Source organism: Solea senegalensis, linkage group LG2, assembly GCF_019176455.1.
Source record: "Solea senegalensis isolate Sse05_10M linkage group LG2, IFAPA_SoseM_1, whole genome shotgun sequence".
NCBI classification, from domain to species: Eukaryota; Metazoa; Chordata; class Actinopteri; order Pleuronectiformes; family Soleidae; genus Solea; species Solea senegalensis.
This window is the reverse complement of record NC_058022.1, coordinates 15,685,701-15,706,748: the sequence shown is the minus strand read 5'-3', so window position 1 is coordinate 15,706,748 and position 21,048 is coordinate 15,685,701. Positions and strand designations below refer to the sequence as shown.

The 21,048-nt window shown below is 39.7% G+C and overlaps 1 protein-coding gene across 2 annotated transcripts; it reads right to left on the bottom strand.

Annotated features, from left to right (window-relative positions):
* Window positions 1-73: 73 nt before the first annotated feature.
* itga6a (integrin, alpha 6a) lies at window positions 74-18,018 on the bottom strand. Of its 2 annotated transcripts, XM_044019310.1 has the most exons (26): window positions 17,753-18,018; window positions 11,210-11,334; window positions 10,747-10,826; window positions 10,374-10,635; window positions 10,100-10,231; window positions 8,908-9,121; window positions 8,485-8,678; window positions 8,305-8,399; window positions 7,388-7,515; window positions 7,216-7,305; window positions 7,058-7,119; window positions 6,806-6,975; window positions 6,025-6,168; window positions 5,830-5,939; window positions 5,445-5,607; window positions 4,995-5,072; window positions 4,824-4,903; window positions 4,656-4,730; window positions 4,470-4,572; window positions 4,203-4,379; window positions 4,007-4,102; window positions 3,810-3,917; window positions 3,607-3,705; window positions 2,564-2,689; window positions 1,283-1,408; window positions 595-809 (listed from the first exon to the last, which is right to left on the bottom strand). In XM_044019310.1, the coding sequence occupies exons 1-25, from the start codon at window positions 17,944-17,946 to the stop codon at window positions 1,301-1,303; spliced, it is 3,213 nt and encodes a 1,070-aa protein (XP_043875245.1). In that variant the 5' UTR covers window positions 17,947-18,018; the 3' UTR covers window positions 595-809; window positions 1,283-1,300. The 2 variants fall into 2 exon arrangements, with proteins under 2 accessions (XP_043875244.1, XP_043875245.1); XM_044019309.1 differs by lacking the exon at window positions 1,283-1,408 and having other exon boundaries at window positions 74-809.
* Between the last annotated feature and the right edge of the window lie 3,030 nt (window positions 18,019-21,048).

Genomic DNA, 21,048 nt, shown 5'->3' with positions numbered 1-21,048 from the left:
GACAAAACAAAAAGTCTGTTTTTATGTATGTATGTATGTCTACATGCATAAAGAGAGGGATTCAGCAATGGTATCACTTTTTAAGCATTTTATTGTATTTTACAACTCAACTTTGAATTATATCTATAATACACATTTCAGTTGCTTTGCACCAACTTCCCTTTGGATTCATGTAGAAAAAAAAGAATGTTTTTCATACATACTTCAGTGATAACCTACAGCACAGTGGATGCTACCTGAATGCCACAACAATTGGAGTTGATTGTGGTCATTTGTACTCGATTGACATGATAATGTACCTATGTACATTTTTTTTATAAAAGAACCTTAAAAATGATGTACATTCACATTACACTGAGCTGTACCTTCCTTGTAAAGACTGTACAACTTCATACAAACATTAGTAAACTTTGGCTGCATCTTTTTTTTTAAAGCGAAAAATAAATATACAGTGTGTAAGTATTTAAATATATACAAAACTTAAAATTAAAAACAAAAAAGGTCATAAACTATACAGTGGCCTGAAACCAGCTACCTCAGTTAAATCACTGAGCATCGTGTTCAAAGGAAAAACAAATTACAGTATGTTTGTGCCTTGATATTATTCGTTAAATCCAGCCGAACAAATAATTTAAACAGATGAATCACAAATAGCTTTCGTTGTCAATCCAAGTCGTCATCCACTGCTTCTTTTCAAAAGTGTCCAGCTTCACTTTTCCGTCTTTATACTCTGGTGCTTCCTTCTTTATCCGCACGGCGTGATAACGAGGAACGCTGCTGTCTTGTTTGGAACGTTGGAAGAATCCACACTGGGGGAGAAGATAGAAAACACAGCATTTTAACAACAATTGTTCATCATTTCAACCTGATAAATTTCCATAAATACTGTATGTATGCACACTAAACAACGGAGGGGTGCAGGAATGTTAGGCATGCATTGCAGTTTACACAGGACACTTAAAGCAGCAAAAGCAGCGTCAGCAAAAGCACCTGCAAAGCAACATTAAGCAAATACATTATTTTATGTGCGAAATTCAGAGACACCTATTTGTACAAATTCTAGAATGATGTGTGATATATAATGATTTTGTCATAGCCTGAGCAAATCTATTCAGTTGTTCATGTTACATTTAAGCTGAAAGAGTTTTTTCTTTTAATGGAACTGTTCCCAGATAATCACCAACTTTGTACAATATGTGTCTGATTGAATTTGTTTGGGGCAGGAAAGTGAGTTGGTTAGTGACTGCAGTATTCACACTCCATGCTGACAGCTTGTTTTTACCCCTGTTCAGAGTATAAATCAGGCCTCAGCAGAGAGTTTGTCTTTGTCAGAGGGTTGAACATGGATCTCTGCCTTGTGGTATGCAGCATCATATTCGTCTTTTGTTGCTCTCTTGAAGAAACCACACTGAGGAGGAGTAAGGGTTATGGATGGTTAAGAGTTACAAAGTCAATCAGTGGTGATGAGCACTCAGATGGCCACATAACCTACACACATGTGGTAGAGTTCACTTCTTTCAAATGACCATGTACATTTAAAAAAAACATGTATATCTATATACATATATGTATATATATGTATATATATATGTATATATATACATACATATATGTATATGTATGTATATATATATATATAGTATATTCCCAATTTCTTCACAACCTTAGACAACTATATATATATATATATATATATATATATATATATATAGTATATTCCCAATTTCTTCACAACCTTAGACAACTGAACTGCCTGCTACAAAGAAGTCATCTTTGTAGCATGTGGTTGTATTTTGCTGAAACAGACTAAACTAAAAAAGCACATCTTGGCAACCAGCTTTTCATGAAATAGTTCACTTCAGCGCAGGAGGCGCTAATAATAATTTGGTCTCATAATTAATGTACATTCTGTCTTTTTGTTCATGTATTTGTTTGTTTACAATTCTTTTGGATTAAAAAGGCCACATTACTCTATAAGGGCAACACGGCGGAGTAGTGGCTAGCACTGGTTCACAACCTGGTCTAAATGATGGCCTGTCTGACGCAGCTCTGTGTGTGGGTTTTGTCCGGGTACTCCAGTTTTGTCCAGTTTCCTCTCACCGTCCAAAAACATGCAGAGGTTAATTGGACACTCTACGTTTGCCTGTGTGAATGTGAGAGTGAATGTTTGTTTGTCTCTGTATTTGCTCCAGCGACCCCAGGCCTCGTGCAGGACAAAGTGTTTTCTGCTTTTATCTTGATATTTACATTTTACATACATTTTATTATATATATTTTTTATTTTGTTTCTGTTGTGGATAATCTGTTATTTACTGCATTCTGTGTCTTCTAATTGTGTTACATTTTAACATTAATCAGGTAAAGGGCTTCTTGCCTTCCTTCCATGGTGCGTTATTTCTCTTGTCATTGTTTAATATATTGTTTAATCTCTTCAAATAAATATCAACCATCAAAATATCAAACTTTAATTAAGTCCATGGTCTTTGTCCCATTTTCAAACCACTGTGTCTCCTGTTTTATACCAGACATGGACGACATGAAGATACGGCTCCCTCGTACTCACCTTCCAGAGCAGAAACACCAGCAAAGCCAGAATCATGATGCCTGCGAGAACAGCCACCAGTATGATCCACCAGGGGACTCCGCCATACTGCGCCACTGTGCTTTCTGGGGACACTACCACTGTCACCTGCAAAACACCGCCAAAGTAAGATTACATCAATGGAATACACAGTTTACTGTCACTGTACATATTCTTGATTGTTTTCCCCCATTTCCCATAATGATCTCTGCATTATGTCTTAAGAAATTCATCAAAATGTATTCAAAAAATTGAATTCAAAAGTTATAGGCCCATATCCCACTCTTTTACCAAGGTTTAAGAAAATCACTTCTGTTTAGGGATGCACCAATACCACCTTTTTCTGACTGAGTACAAATATAATTACTTACATTTGAGTACTAAATAATACCATCACAGCAAAACTTGCTTCACTTTGACTGTGTGTGTGTGTGTGTGTGTTCAAACGTTAACAGTCCAATTCCTTTATTTTTGCTGTGCACTGAAAACATTTGGGTTTGACATCAAAAGATCAATATAGGACAAGAGATAAATATTTCTGCTTTTATTTACATCGGGATATATTAAACAACTTAGAAGATAGCCTCGTTTGTAATGGAACACCAAATGTTTAGATAAGAGCAGATAGAGTTGAATTAGATTAGATGAATAACGCTTATTTTTAGTGGCAAATCCTTTGCTGTGCATCGTGTTGGTTCTTTAGATGTTTTTATCAAATGTGTTGTGTTAAAGGAGCTACTCTTGACAGTCTAGCCGAACACAGGTTGCAGTCTGCGCTACATTTGTCATCACTGAGTATTTCCAAACCACTGACATTGCGACACACCTGCTCAGCTCACTTGAAGATACATCAAGTGGTATTGGTACACAGTACACAAGAGCAGCATCAGTGCTACTACTAATACTTCAGTGGTTGCTACATAACTCTGCTGACAGTCACAGAGACACATCAACAGACAAAAGTCACTATAAACATGACCTGCTTGGCAGAGCTAATACTGTGTTGTAGCTGTTGAGCTGCTTACATCAGTGTCAGGAGTTGTCAGGATCATGTTCTCAGCCTGAGCGTGAAGCACGAGCACGGCCTTCACCACTATATGCAAGGTCGACACAGAGGCGTAATCCTGCATAAAAACAAAAACTTCTGCTCAGGTTACAAAGCTATAACACATGAGTTGTTCCAGTATTATCACAAAACTCCAAAACACAAAAAAATACAATATATCACCTCGATAAAGGTGGAGTTCCACAGTCGGGACCTCAGCTCAACTGTTGTACCGTCCAGACCCTGCAGGGGGCATGTGAGCACCACACATTTCATCCCATTCTCACAGGACTAGAAAAGAGAGAGCCATTACAGTTATTACACATTACATATACACCTTTCTAAAATAATGTGAATGCGCCCATACACCAGTGACTCACCAAAACTCTAGTCTTGTCTGACAGAGAAGTTATTTTCGCAGTAGCTTTTCTTCCTTTTCTCTCAATTTCCCGTTTCCTCCGGGACACAGTGGACTCCTGAAAGCACATTTCATATTAATGAAAAGCAGAATGAAGGTGTGACTGAGTTCTATAATGACACGGATTATACTTTGGAGTAAAATGGAATGACTCCTACCTGGATGTGTTTGAGAGAGTTGATCTCAGACTCAGGAGAGCATTGTATGTCCTCACGTCCTGTAGCTGTGATTTTCACCAGGTACAAAAGCCATTTCCCGTCTTTGTTGAATTTGGGCCACTGAATGCGTAGAGAGGCTTTAACAGAAGGCGTCAAAGACTTCCACAAGTTGTGTATCTGCAAGCACAATCAATAGAGTCATTTCATACGCTATTAAAATGTTGCTTTAACAACACACACAGGGGCAGGCCACATGGATACACCTACTCTGAAGTTATAGTTTATCAAGCTCCCGATCTCCTCCTCTGTCTTCATGGCACTTTCTCCTTTCACAACACCTCCAAAAGAAACCTGGTTAGGCCTGGCCTCTCTGAGGACAACACGCATGGATTTTAATTTCACATACTGTTGGAGGCACTGTGTATCTGCTGTGCATGCCACAGGTACACTTACCCACTGACTGTCAATGGCAATTCAATCATCACACGAGCCTTTACTTTGACAGGGGCTATATTTTGCACACTGGTCCTGAAAGACAAAACACAATTTATAGAATTAAAGTCGTACATTTACACAAACTAATCCAGATCCCAGCTCAGCATCTGCTGCAGTGATACTTACGTTTGGAGCTGTAGGTCGATCTCGATCTCTGTCGTATCCAGAGTCATATCTACAGTGCTCAGGATGATGTAAAATGTAGTCTAGAGGGGGAAAAGGGAAAAAAACATTTTTCACGTTTAAACAACTAAAAGCCCAAATCAGGATTAGCTGATGATAATAACAGGTCTGTACCTCGGAATCTCTCTTAAAGGGGTTTCCCAGCTCACAGTCTGCTTGCGATCCATTCTGATTGGCAATACAGATGATCGGCTACAAAGAACAAATGATGGTTATATAAACTTTCCATGTAGGCTGCGGTTTTCACTCATCCTGTCATTTTAGCAGATATGACCTTGATCCTAACATGCGGTGTGCACAGATTTGTAATTGAATATCCTTTCATCAGACAGTCTGTGATTTAAATGGATACATTTTAAAAATGTAACATTTGGGTCACACTAAGGAACTGAACATGTATAACTTCAGTACTATTAGTAATATTAAAATATAATGTACTCTTTTTCTTGAAAACTTTGTTTCCTCCTCAGTATTTGCAGCAAAGTTCGTTCACTTTACAGCCAACAACAAATCTTGCCGATGTGTAAGCAGTGTGGTGTTCGTAGTGTTTTCTGTAAAACTTACCACTGTTTGATGAGAGCGAACTCCCGAATAGGACACTGTATCTGGGAAAGTTGCCACCAGCTTAGCCTCGTAAGCATCGTCCCCATTCCTGTTGTTCACTGTCACTCGCAGAGCCAAATACTTCCTCTCATAGTTCAGATGAAACACGGGCATGTTGTTCTTGCTGCAAACACGCAAACATAAAAACTCATGTCAGGGCGAGCGGGGTGAAGAAAACCGGGCAAGTGGTATGTGCTCATGAATTATTCAAATGTTAAATGTCACGTTTAGCCGACGGAGGACAAAAAAACTTGAATTTAAAATGACAATGTTTACCTTAACTTACATTACATTTAAGACTGACTTTAACCGGTTAATTAGAAGTGTGGAAAATGGTGGTTCTTACACAGTTAGTGGAGTGTGCATGTTGTTTTGTTTGTAGTACAATTTGTACTCCATCCTCACGTTACTGCGACAAATGTGATCTTTGCCACATCCCTCTTTTATAAAGTTGACCTGCAACACAGCAACAAAGCCATTAACAGACTTCACTGTAAACATTTAGTCCTTTACATAATGTCTAGTGTTTTCTGTTGTTTACCTCAATGACTTCTTTGCTTGGTTGTGAGGAGTCCAATATGGGCATTAGTTGAGGAAGCCCGTTCCTTGTCTTCTGACGCTTTGTGCTCAAAATTCCTGCAGAAACCTCAATAGGAACGCTGCGCATCTTATCCTTGATGTTGTCCTAAACAGAGATCATAAACAGTTCAATCAGGCAGTCATTACTATTTATTGAGAAAACTGTGGAAAATATCTGATGGAGAAAATACTGACATTGGCTGCAGACACTGACTTGCACTTTAACTTTCAAATATACTCCATACATTTAAGGAGAAATAGTGCATACATGAATATCACAGTTTGTGATGTAATACATTCAGGCCTCAACTAAGTGCTCATTATTTCCTCAACTGATTAGACTCAGAGCATCTTTCACATTTTACTTGAAACATATCTGAAATTATTAGATAATCATTCAAATATAGACTGAAAAATTATCAGTAGTAATATTAATACATTTAGGAGTTTCAGGATCATCATGCTTGTAGGACAGGATTTAAGAAGCTGCAACTACAATGTGATATTAAGTTTTAATGCTTAATGATTACTTATTGTACATGCAGTGTCTAACTGCTTGGATATGTCTTTATTGACACTTATGTCTCTGTTTTACAGGTACAAGATGTTTTGTGAGCATCATTGAGTCTGATTATATCTTTTAGTACACTCCTCAAACAAGCACATATGAACCCCCATTGTTCTGTTGACTGTTGTTCTCTGACTGGATTATATCCTGACAGTATTTGATGGGGATGTTTTACCTTGAGTTTTGCTTTCATCTTGATGCATGTTTCCTGCTTTTGGCCACGGAGGTCTATGGTGCCGTTAAACAGGTAGTCTGTGTCTGTGCGGGATTTGTTCATGAACATCACTCTAGAGGGCAGACCCTGTTTCCTGCGATCTCCATCAGCCTCGACAGAATAGCCGATAGCTGCAGTGTCGAGGGAGAGTGTGTATAAGAAAAAATAGCCAAACAATGTCTTACCAGGATAAAAAAATCTTTGTTCACTTACTGAGTCTAGGACTGTAAGATGAAGGGTTTGCCGTGTAGCTGAAGCAAGCGTCCATAGTGAAGCTATGGAGAGACAATAGGATTGTTTTATTCATTTATTGTCACAAGGAAGTTTTGACTCTGAGTTCTGTTCAATTAAAAGAACATAAGAGCACCTACCAAATGCTGTTACCACATGTTTTGAGTGTAAGATCAATTTCCCGTGGAGTTATTTTGACATCTCTTCTGATGCTAATGACTGGCCTTGCTCTGAAAGAAAGGTTATTCAATTAGTTTGTGTTAGAAATCGCTAGGCTTCAATTTCACTTATTATGAGTGAGGAAATAACTACCGAAAAATGAGGGCTGTGTCTGATAGTGAACCCACAGCCAGATCTGGATAAGAGTTACCATCCAGGTCCATGTGTCCTGCCAGGGAATAACCAAATAACTGGAGGTTGTGATCTTTTCCTGAGAGGATCTGTGACAAGAAGAAAAGAAAACCTAATAAGGAATAAACATTTAAGAATCGGGAACACTTCTTTAGATATTTACTGTTCTTCGAATCAAGGTCTACAATGGTTTGCATTTGTTAAACTAGCTGTATGTGGCTCTATCCATCCATCCATCCTGGAGGTAGCCAATCCCAGTTTACATAGGGCAAAAAAGCAGGGTATACCCTGGACTGGTCACCACATAGAGAACATAAACAACCATTTACTCTCACACTCACACCTACGGTCAATTTAGAGTGTCTAATTTACCTAATCCCCAAATCTGCTTGTTTTTGGATGAAACCGGAGAACATGGAGAAAATCTATGTGGGTCTAGTGTGCAACAATTAGGAAGGTTTATTGGCAGAAATCAAATATTCTACATATAAGTATGTTTGTACAAGTATAATCACTGTGACCTGTGTTTTGCACTTGGAAGAGGAAGTTTACTATGCAAACGAGAAAGAATGGCTTAAATGGCATAAATCCGATGTATAAACCATAAAACGGAGAAGGAGAAAATGAGTAAAGAGAGTTGTGAAACAGTGTTTACATCCTGATATGCAAAGGCCACCATAGTTGACGTGACCTGACGTGTGTGGAAAAGTGATGGTTCAGTACACACTGCAGTCTGACTATTAGCTCTAACTATCTATTATTATTATTGAAGATATACACTGATCATACAGGGTACGATATTCTTCCCTTGCATAAAAGTGTGACAAAAACGACTTGTGAACATCTAAAAATTCCCCAGCAGCTTAAAAAGGTCAAACCTGTGCAGGGCTGGTGTTGATTCCTTGTGCAGAGCCGTGATAAATGTAGACTCTTCCTGCCCCTCTGTCATCATAAGGAGCTCCAATGGCAATGTCTGAATCAGAGAGTTTACATTTGCTGTAATGTGACAGCGACTGATAGAACGGACCAAATGAGCTACAGCATGACATCTAAATTACCTTCATAAAAGTCTTGATTGACGTCGCCAATGTTCTCCACTGCCAGTCCAAACATCGAGTCTTTGGTTCCATTCAGACTGATAGGAGTGATCTCTTCCCACCTCCCTGCCTTGTTGATGTAGACATAAACAGCACCTCCTACATCTCTGTCCTTCATGTAGAACTGAGGCGCTCCGACAACGATGTCCTGCCATCTAGCTCAAAGACAGGTTGTAAACATGTATTAGCATCTGACAGAATACAAACTAGTTGATAAAGAACACCCACTGATAAGGAATATATTAGTAAGAGACCGCATGAATTAAATGATCCAACATCTCACAGCTACAAATTAAAGGCTTCCTTCATATTTTAAAATTTTATGACTGATGTTGAAAAACCAGTATATTCCCCATCAACCCCCATCTCAATTATATTACCCACCCGTCTCCATTCAGGTCAACTACAGCCAGGTCGTATCCAAAGGAGGATGCCAGTCCTGGCCCGTACAGAATGTGCTCCACAGAGAGTTGGTTAGACGCTTCCCTCTGTTTCTTCAGCAGAACCACAGCTCCACTGTGATTGGCTCTGGGAGCTCCAGCTACCACCGTGAGGCCACGACTGCTGGTGATGCTGTGTCCCGAATCAAGGGAGAATCCTGAAGTGCAAGAGTTGTAGGGCATGAACATCGTATTTATACTGAATAATAGATTTCGTCTGACCGGAAAGCAGTCGTTCTTTTTTTCACTTGTCAGTAATAGTTTAATGGAGACCCCCGCAACCCTCATGTGGAGGATAAAGCGATAGAAGATGGATGGATGGATGGATGTTTGGATGTTCACTATATCCTCCCATCTTTCTTTAAAGATGCTTCAACCAACCAGCAGGAGGTGCTACAGTAACATAATCTTAATCTTAAACATAATCTTCTCAGTTCATGTGAGTCAGGGCAGTGACAACAGGAAACTAAGTGGAACACAGCCATCATTATTTTTGATTATTTATTTACCAGAATGCTTTTCCTACTGTGATCAAAATAATTGAAAAAGTCAGTACAGCTCTGAATTATTATGTTATTCTCCTGTGCAGCAGTCACACAGCAAAACATTAACCATTTAAATGTCTCCACTGCTAAATATAATTAAAATACCAAAGATGTTGAATTTAATTTAGAGGGGAAAAAACCCTGCATGTGTCAACAATACAAGTTTAATTTTTATTTAGTAAAAATTGAGTTTTGCTCACACAGATGGTTGTTAAGCTAAAGACCCAAGAATTCGAGGGCGTGACAAGACCTTTTTGAAGAATTCCTGCTATCATGAATAACAAAAGCTGTGTTAGCATCTAAAGACTGTTACTCCTTCATAGTTCACACCTGAATCAGATTCAAAGTAAATTTGAAGAGCCCCATGTGAAGGAAAAACACACTTGCAACGTAAAGCAGCAGTTGATTACACCTGTTCTTGACAAGTCAAAATATCTGCTGTGAAAAAAACAACTAAGCTTCTCCTTAGTTTTTCCTTTGCTTGTTTGTAAGGACTCGAAAAAAGGGGAACCAGTAAATCAGTAAATCCAACTGGTAAATCAGCTAGCTCATAAATAATAATAATAACATGTAATAAAAAACATGACTCACCCAGGTAACTGTTGGCAGGAACAGGCACCAGCTCAGGGTTTAAAAGATCCTCATCTCCAACTTCATACGGACCGTCATCATAAATTCCCATCTCCAGCAAAGTGTTGTTCTTTTGCTCCACTCGCACAATGCCTGCAGAGGAAGTGAGTGAGGAGTTCAGTTAGTGTGGACAGTGTCGAGAAGAAATGTTTATTTTGAGATTAAATTTCATCATTTAATTCAAGAGGTTGCGAAACCAGATTTCAGAACTGTGCCGTTATGATTCGTTAATGACCTTTCCAATTGTAAGCCCCTGGTGCTCCAAACACAACATAATGGTAGTCCTTGGTGAAGGTGGCAGCCAAACCCTGCTGACATGATCCAAACATCTCATGGCTTCTGGCTCTGCCCTCGCAAAAGTTCCAGTTCCCTCCATCCTCATCGGAGGATGGGTCGATGGTCAGGTCCTGACTCAGGACATAGCAGCGGCCAGTGATGTCCCGCGACTCCTGAGGCGTGTTCACAAACAAGCGTCTCTGATAGCGATGAGCACACGTCTGAAATTGCAGAACACAGCTGTGCATTAGGCCGTACTTTGATAACAGATTAGACCAGACTAGACCTCAAAGTCCCTGGGATTGGCGGTTCAGGTGTTAAGTTAAACTCACCACAATCTTTCCTCCAGGTCCCTGGCTTTGAACGGTCACCCCCATCCACTGATTCTCCTTGTTCTCAAAGCGTGTGTCCTCTATAATTATATAGAAACATAACACACTGATATCAGATAAAAATGCATTCTTGATTTCTTCTATTGCTACTTCTTCTACTTAATGTGTAACATTTAGGAGGGTTTAATGGCAGAAATTGAAAATACTAAGTAAAAGGCCTTGCTTTACAGAGACCTGCACCTTTTACCATCACATTACAGCAGCCCAAATAGACAAACCAGCCCGAGTGTGAATTTTTGAAGCAGATACAAACAAAGAAGCATTACATCATTTTTGAAATGCAAAATCTACCACAGTTCCATGATGCCCTTGGCAAAAGGAGGGGTGAGCACTGTTCAATCTGGAACTTCTGACACACTGGACCTTTAAAACTGTAATGATGGATGGATGGATGGTTTCTTACCTTCATTATCAAATTCAATGCGTTCACATTCATTTGACTGAGAGATTTCACATTTATAAAGCCCCCCTGTGATGCTGGAGGTCTGTTTTCCTAAAGCTCTGGCTCTGGGCGCCCCGATCAACAGCCTGAAGTAAGGAAAAGAAAAATGATTAATGATTAAACTCAAGCTGCTATTTGGGGCATCACAGGATTGGTTGGATAAGGACTGACATTTGCTTTCTGTTGCAGTCACCTGTCACTGCTGCATTTTTAAAGGGCGCTTTCAACCAGCTCCCGTTTGTTGAATTAAGTACATGTATGTGAATGTGAAGTGACAATGATAACATAGCAACAGTAAGATTTACTGTCAACAAAAAAGAGCATATTTTCTGGCTGCCTTCATGACATACAAATATTGTGGCATCTTTTGACAGAGCTACAGGTTTGACTTGAACATCAAATAGGAGAAAAGGAAAACAAAAGAAAACCCACACATTGACTGAACATGCATTAAGCACTCCCTTAATTCCTCTTAAATTGCAGTGAAGCTATGCGGCAAATGTCTCACATTTGAGTCTCAGTGTCAACAGTTGTCATTATCCACAAGAATGGAGAACAATAGAGGTATCCTGTTGGCCTAATGTTTAAGACACATGTCATATCGTGACAACATCCGTGGCTCACTTCCAGCAGGGCATCTATGTCAGATGCCATAACCACTTCTCCCTCCCCCATGTTTCCTGTCTGTTTCTACACTGTCATCTTGACAAAAAGGAAAAGAGCAAATAGATGGCTGACAAACTGAAAGGAGGAATCGCTGTTCTGTTGGATACAAAAAAAGTGTGAAATCAGTGGTGAAGTGTGGTCTACTGTAGTGACTATACTCCCCTAATACACATAAGCCCAGTACTGCTGTTACAGTACTGCTGACCTGTCTGAAACTTTCACTTAACAATGGGAATAATGTTGGCATCAGCCGTCTTCCAAAGTGGCTGTAGATTTGGGGCCAGGTTATTGAAAGCTCTTGAAAAAGTGTTGCTTGCTTCTGTTTCATTTCACCTTGGTTGTATGTCGACGTGCAGTGCTCGTAAAGTGCTACAGTCAAGTGTGTCGAGCCCAGCCCACTCTATCCCAGACACATAAAAAAGATGCACATCCTCAGAGCGGAATGGGTTGCTACACCACCAGCACAATTACCTCCAAAAACAGTGGGCACATGATGGATTTTTATTATATCTAACTAGTTTTCTATTGAAAATAACCCATGTCCAAATTGCTTGAGTGCAGGTTTTGTCAGTGCACATTTTAAATCCTGACCATTTTATAGTGAGTATAGAACGTATACCTGCGTATCTCTTAGACTACACAAGGTTGGTTCATGTCTTAAGGCAAACCAGAACACAAACCTGTTACTTTAAATAACAAGACTAAGGGAAAAGTGCAGTTTAACAATGTAGATGCTGTCAGTGCTCTTAAAAGCTTAATGTAAATTCACGTTGGTGTAGGAGTATACACAAATAGATGCCACAAAATGTTTCAGTCAGGTCTAATAGTATTACCTGAAAGAGCCCTTTTTTACATGTTTCTGTTAATGAAGACCAAACTGACGCATTATAATAGAATCAACACCAACAAAAATCATCAAAATACGAACACTACAGCTTTAAATTTGACTTTAAATTTAAATTTGGCTTTTGACAATAGAATATGACTGATAATCCTACATTTATATATATATATATATCAATCCTGTTCATTTTAACATGGTTATACTATATAATAGTATCCCATTCTATTGTGTGACCTGACCAGCCAACCTGCAGGGAAGGACATTTCTCAAAAGACAGAGGAATCCTCCTCATGATGACTCTGAGGTTCCTTCTGTCACCCACCGATGAATCTATGGGACAGCACCACGGCTCATTATTTGCTGAACAAGGACTCCAGAGGAGGTCTGATGTAAGACTATGAAGCCCAAACTGCAAACCACCACACCAAACAAAGGCCACTGAAATGCAAATACGATCAACTCCCTTTTCAGAATTGGCTTCCATTTGACATGGCAGCCTCTTACCATGCCTCAAGTAGCACATACACTCGCCCCCATGTGAGCCTAAATTCGTTTCGATGTGTTTTTACGTCACATTTATGTGATGGACCTTCTTCTGCTGAAATGAACAGTCCACTCAAGAGAGGACTGTCAAATCCATGACAGGAAATGCGGGAAAGCATCGCATCTATGAAGAGCTTGTTACACACCTCACCACACACAGAAACACTAACTTAACAGCAGAGCTTGTCAGGAGAGTGGCAGCTGTAGAATGTAGCGAGTAACCGAGGTGTAACACTGACGTTTACATGCTACACACCAGTCTAGAAGACACATGAACTAGATTTTTTAAGGCTAAAATGTTTCTATTTTTTCACTTTGCCTAATGTTCTACTAAAGATGGCACAAGAGCATACTATTTGATTTAAATCAAAAGCTAAAGTTTCCAATATACACATCATATAAACACAGACAATACATGGTCTCAAAAATGTTAATATGACATATAACACATACATATCATATTGCCTTCCAAATCTAGCCTGGGTGCAGTGTGAAATCGCATCCCATCATGCATAAAAGGGAATAAATACTGTAGAGTGGGGTGGGTTTGCACAGTGATCTCACTGGTCTTTGTTAACAGATGTGTTTCAGAGCTCCACAGCTGTGCACTCAAAGCCCAAAGAACTAGTGCAGCTGTTCTAACTGGTTCAGTTTACGCCACACACAGACTGGTGCTGACCTGTGATTGCCTGGGTACACACGACGGACGGCACATAATTCACTGCAGATACAGATCACCTTAAAATAATAATAATAATAAAAAGGATTAACCCATTTCTAAAGCATGTAATGTATTTCAAACTTTCCAGAGTTGAATATAAAGTCAGACTGAAATGTCTTAACTAACGAGTCACTGAAGCGTTCTCTGTGTCAGGTTACACATGCACAGATGGCTCTGCATGTCTTGTCAAAAGTTCATTTTCTCTGGTTTCATTGAGTGGACGTTATATCCACATCATTAACTCGGCACATTATTCATGGGAGATACATTCAGTTGCTTCTTTGCAAGATGCCACAATATGTTCAAACCAGGATCCTCCTTTTTTCTTCCACTCAACAGAAACCAATGGAAATGAAAATGGGTTATACTGTAATAACACCATCCATGCAAGCTGTGTGCTTTCAGTGAACCCATTACAGAAATAATGGTAGCATAAAAAGGAAATTCTCTTTTAATCTCTCCTTTTTTTCCTCAACTGAAAATATCAACCCCTCTGAAACAGCAGAGGTGGAAAGGCCATCTCATCACACATGTTGATCCCCGTACAAAAGACCCTATTATGGTCAGCCTTTCTCTCCACACATACGCTTGATAATAATCAGATTCATGTATGTTACAGCTGCTGGCAATCATCAAGCATGTGTTTGTATGAGAACGGAGGAGACAGATGCAGAGTGAGACGCTTTACCGGCTCCTGTTATCATGGGGTCAGTCTGGCAGAGTGGTCAGTGGTCCTCACAGCTTTAAGATAGGTGTGTGGGCAGATTGTTGCCTCATTCTGTGAGCTCCACTTTCATTTGTCTTGTCTGGCTTATTATTAAATGGTCACATGAGGATTTAGAGTGAGCATCATAGCCAGGCAGGGGGAAGATGCTGTTTATTTCACGTACACTTTTAAACATTCTCTTTTTATTATATAAACATTTAGTTGATGCAAGTGAGACAACGATTGTCTCATGAATCAACGAATGAACTGTGTGTTTAAGCTCTAATTTTTAGGTACACACAACGTCATTAGGTACACGTGGCTAATAGTCAGGAGTGTATCTTCTGCATACCTTGGTTGTCACGAGTGGTAAATGAAATTACTGTTGTGAGTTACTGTTGCCTTTCTATCGCCTCGAACAAGTGTGGCCATTCTCCTCTGACCTTTGGCATCAACAAAGCAATTATCACCCAGAGAACGGACGCTCACTGGATATTTTTTCCTCTTCGTTCAGGCCATTCTCTGTAAACCCAAGAGATGGTCGTGCATGCAAATCACAGTCGATCAGCAGTTGCTGAAACAGCTTAAGTTTTGGGGATTTTCATTGTTGTTGATGCAACAACAGAAACAGTGTAACGTTGTTTGTATGCTGTGTCTTGTAAAAAAAACAGGTTCTGTTAACCAATACTATCAGACCTGACTGAGGGAGCGACTGCTAAATGATTTTCTTTTTAGCAGTGGAACTTTTTGTATGCACTTTTTTGAGTTTTCAGGCATATACTGTACGTAGTTGTCATCTCACATTATGTCTGCCTTCCTGTGAGCAGTGCAGGGAAGCCGCCATGATCTAAACACTGCTATACTGTCAAATACAGAGAGAGTTGTGTGGAGGTGATACACTTCACCAATCAACACCGTGTGAACTCATTTGACAATGGTTGGAATAATGCAACAGACGTTTGTTTATATTTAAAAGTTACGCACAACAGTTTTAAATCTGAACATTTTGAATTTCAGCAGGTCGTCTTCTCTGGGTTCTCCAGTTTCCTCCCACAGTCCAAAGACATGCAAATTTGGGGACTAGGCAAATTACTACGGTCAAACTTAAGTGACCGTACATGTGAACGTGAGAGTGAATGGTTGTTTGTCTCTATGTGGACCTGTGATGGACTGGTGACCTATCCAGGGTTTACCCGGCCTTTCGCCCTAGTTTGCAGGTTGTCTTGACATACATGTAGACATACATGCCTAAATGCATTGAGTGGCTGCCGTGTAAATGGCTGATTAGATACAGTATTTGCATTGGGCTAAGGATGTTGTTAGTCCCTACATTCTTTTAAATAGACAGAACACACAGTAGGCTCATTGCTTGTTGCACGTAACTGATAAGAGTTAGGTCTGTGGGTCATTTCATGTCCAATGTAAGAGTTAGGGTTCCGCCCTTTAGAAACATTTTTGCAGCTTCTTTGATGAATAACCTGGGGCAGCTTTTCCACAGGAGACAAACCTTCACTCTCATCTTACTTTTATAGGCCGAAAAACAAACAATCAGGTCAGTGTCACATTTCCAACCCCTGTTTGCACAACAAATATTACACACACTTCTGTGGCTTTCGCTCTCTTTACACTTGTCACCTATGACACATGTAAAGGATTGATGGTTCTTTGAGAAGAACAAACTCCTTATTGAACATGTTTTGAAAAGCAGCTTTCACCTCTATGTCGGTGCCTTTACTACATCAGGAGCTGCCTTTGCACGGTAGACAAAACAGCAGCGGTAAACAAAACAAAACGAGAAAAAACAATCCACAAGGTAAGGTTTATCTGTGATCTTCGGGGGAATAAGCTCTGTTATCAGGGGTTTTTCATTCCTGCTCTCTGTTTCTCAACATGCTGCTGCAGGGACCTGTGGCTACTGACCAGTGTATCACACAGCCTTGCCCTGTTTGCAGGCTTTAACATGCCAACCCCCCCACCAACCCACCACCCCTCCTCTCCCCACCTTACACCCCCATCACTCTTTGTGTTGCAGGATGATCAGGCTTACTACACCGACTTTTTTTTTTTCTTGTTCTGCACCCTCAGGGTTAGCCAAAGGAAATGCTCTGATATCATGTGTACATAGCGGCTACAGTGAACATTCTTGAAATACTGATGTTTACTTTCATTCTGGCACCAACTCAAAACCTCAAAACCTCCCTGACCTCACACACACACTTGTGCGGACACAAGTGCATGTTTGAGAAAAAACATGACAGCCAATCACAGGATAATATTCATTTAAAACACCTGTGAAGAAAACATTTAAAAAGTCAAACTAACACGTGAAAAAGCACCTGCCACAGGTCATTAAATCAACTTTATAGTGTTTATACACTATTAAATGAGACAATGTAACAAGTATTTTCATTAATATTCATTATTATACAGTCATTCATTGATGACTTTAGTCAATAATTTGAGATGATGTAAAACACAGAAATAAACAGGGAAACTGTTCTCATTTGCACAGCGGCTTCAGTCTGAGAATTTTAACAATATTCTGGATTTTATTATTAAACCAATAACCAGAGCAAGTGTAGACCAGCTAATAAATCCTGCACCAGTGGCAGCAGCTACACCTCTCCTCTCATTGCTCCCTCAGTTTGACCTCACGGACACATTTACATGACACTTTTGACCATTGTTTACGCCCTTATTGTCCTAAAGCTGCTTCCCATTTCATAGTCAAAGCTTTGCGGGGAGACGGAAGAAATCTATTGATAATAAAGAACAAAAAGTCGCAACATCTCACAAGAAGCCCCGTGGACTTTGGAGTGTTTCAGAGTTACTTTGAACTGCAAGCATCAGTTTACTCTTCACGTTACGACATGGGATTCTTGAAGTCAGGTGAAAGTTTCTTCCTGAGATAATTTGATGATTTAAAAGAGTTAAGATTTACTGTCTGTGTAATGTTACTGCTGACAGGTGTCTGCACTTAAAACACACGCACATACACACGAGTGGGAATAAGTCATCACTCACATTCTTTGATCGGGGTTGAGTTGCCGGTGCATGGCGAGAGAGAAGCCGAACAGACTCCCGGGCTCTCCGCTTTTCCTGATGACATGACTGGTGTCCAGGTTGAAGGAGAGGACAGCAGAACACTGCAGGAGACACCAGAGCAGTAAAAGAGCAGCGGATCGGACACAAGAGCGTCCTTCATGCAGCGGCAGCATCTCAATGCGGTCCAGACGAGTCAAGGAGTCCAGAGTTTAGAGCCAGTGTCCCGGGGATCCTGTCCTCACTGCTCGGTGTTTGACTGAGCGCTGCCTGCAGCCGCTTATTATCTCATACGGCTCTTGTGCTGCTGCTCCACAGCGCCACCCCCGCTCATTACAGCGAACTTCACTACAGGACTGTACTACAGGAAACTGGTCATAACACTAACAATTTAATTCATTGCTAATGGTGTTAGTACGACTTGTAAAATACCACTTAAACTGTGCTGAATTAAACACAACCTAACAGACATAAAATAAATACAATGGAGTAATAAGCGTATTCACTGAATGTTTCAAAGAATGAGGAAAGCTGTACCCAGACCAGAGTGTTTTTGATTTGACCTTATTAAGGACTGCATTCCAAACAAAGTTAATGACATTTTAAAATAATGCATAACACAAACAACAACAACATTTTCAACTTTTTACAAATGTTTTGTTGTACCTTCAGATTCAGAAAACTTTATTGGTCACAGAAGAGCAATTCATCCTTTAGTATTGAAGCTAAAGCCCAAAGCTAAAGCGCTACTTGTAGGATACTGCTGTATCCTTCACATGAAGGTCATGGGGGGTGCTGGTGTCAGACCCAGCTGACATAGGGCCACATAGAGACAAAAAAAAACCATTCTCGATAACACCTATGGTCAATTTTGAGTGTTCAATTTGCTTAATCCCCAAACTGCATGTTTTGGTTTGTGGGAGGAAACTGGAGAACACAGTGAAAACACAAAGACACAGAGAGAACATGCAAACTCCATGCAGAAAGGCCCTTGATCTGACTGGATCTTATTGCTCCAAAGGCAAGAGTGCTAACCACTGCTCCATATAAAGCCCTGATTAATCTTTTTTTATCCTAATTGTCATGTGCTCTAGAATTTGTCGATGTCCAGTGCTAGATAACTTCTACACGAAACCTCTAACTTCAGTTGTCTTCGTTGTGTACAATGAAAGTGTAACATGGTGTGATGTGGTGGTGAGATTTTTCACTTGTGGGTCATTTCAGGACTGTACTTCACATTAGAGTCAGATGCTCACCACATGTAAGACATTATGTTTAATTTGATTTCATTTTATTATTATACAGGAAAAGTAACAGTTAAATTGTTACAGTTAAACTGGCCTGGCTGAGATAAAACAGCACTTCTAAACTAAGATATAACAGAATAAAAGCCCAAACAGACAAAACAAGAAGAATAAAGCAACAAAACAAAAACTCAAATAAAATACACAGACACCACATGAGAGAGATGAAATTGCTTTGATATTTGCATTTCATTTCATGTGTGGAAAAAAGATATCTCACCATGGAACGGAATTAGAAGGAGTGCAAGTGATACTGATCTAGTGATAATGTCCTGTTTTACATTGTGTATTGCAAAAAGAGCAGTGAATGCTGAAGAACCATTATTGTTAAGGAATAAAGTGAACTGCCAGACCATTTAAATCATATCTGAAAAATACATATGAATTGAGCACTAAGGCTTGCACTGTGAACGTTCCTCTGCAATAAATATAATGAAATATGTTCTGTGATAAAAACTATCACAGCAAAGCAGATGTGCCAGTTTGGATATTTCTCCACATTCCTCTGTTTTGAAAATACTGACTAATATGCCAAGTAAGCAAAGTCACATGACAACATGAATCACCCAGTCTTATTACTCCTTTGCTTCTTTCACTTCTTATCTGTGAAGTTTGACAGCGTTATATTGCTGACAGGTCAAAAATCATCAACCTTAAAAACACGGCTGGAGACTGAAAAAACACAAAAAGTGATTAACAATAAAATTTGTGTAATCCACTGGATTAATCTAGACGCCAGTTTTCACATTTTAAAAGTTATAAATCACAAACAACATTGTCATTAGTGTACTAAGACATGATGCATGGAAATCCAAATGTTTAACTTGTCTACTATAATCTGTTGTACAAGTACTGTATTCCAATGTTCATTTATAGATACAGTTTCAAGAACGATAGACAAAACACACATATACACATAATTAAGGGTTACTTTGCTATTTTTAGTTGGGTGGGAGGTAGATAAACATCAGGTCAGGTATGTCAGTCAGCTGAACAAATACTGCAAACCTTAGATGCACAAGGAGACAAGCTGCTGTAGGTCACTAAGAGCCTGCAAGATCTTTGAAAGAACTGCAATTTTACTCTTCAGTGGGATTCAGTGTGCTGACTTAACAAGAAACCAAACAATGAGGCAATATATATATTTGATTGTTTTGGGGTTGATCATCCTTCCATAAAAGATTGAATTGAACGTGTGTTTAGTAACACCTGCTGTGGGTCAGGTTCATACATAAATAATAATACAATAATGATTTTGTGGCCATTAAATACATGAGAGATCTTCTCTGACCTCAGGACACATACAAAAGCAAAATGGTTTGCTTCCACTTTTGATGAGGTTTGTGTTTTAAATAGCAGAAGGGTTATTGGGTTTGGGAAATGACTTCACAAAAAGCTGGAGAAAGTGCACAAGCGACACTTTTTTTGGGCTGAAAAGCTGGTATTGAAGTGGTTTCCACCCACCAGCAGCAGCGATATGAGCATGTCAATGTCATCGTCCAAAACCTGCAAGGAACATTAAACAGCTTCATTGTTTGGCAGTGTATCTGCTGCTGTTTGATGTTGGTGTGAAGTTTGAGGCAGTCCAGGCCACAATCACACAGCCGAACATCGCACAATAAGGGTATTGTTGAAGTTGGAAAGCACTTTGTGTGTCAGTGTGTGTGTGTGTGTGTCGGCAGGCAGTGGCTGGTGGGGGGTGCAGTAGGGTCTTAACCACATTCCAAATTGCAGCAAATGACTTGGGAGGTTCTGAGTGTAAGATATGTGAATGGAATCTCTGTTGCTGTGGGTTTGGTGACAGATGCATCACAAGCCTCTTCCCTGACGTCACCCAGTGAATGACACTGTGAGATGCCCCACATCCACTGTTTGCTGGCAGAAACACTGGACACCAGTATGTTCATCCTGGTCTCCCAGTTCTGGAAAATATCGTTTTTTTAAAGTGAGTCATAGAAATCACATTTATCAATA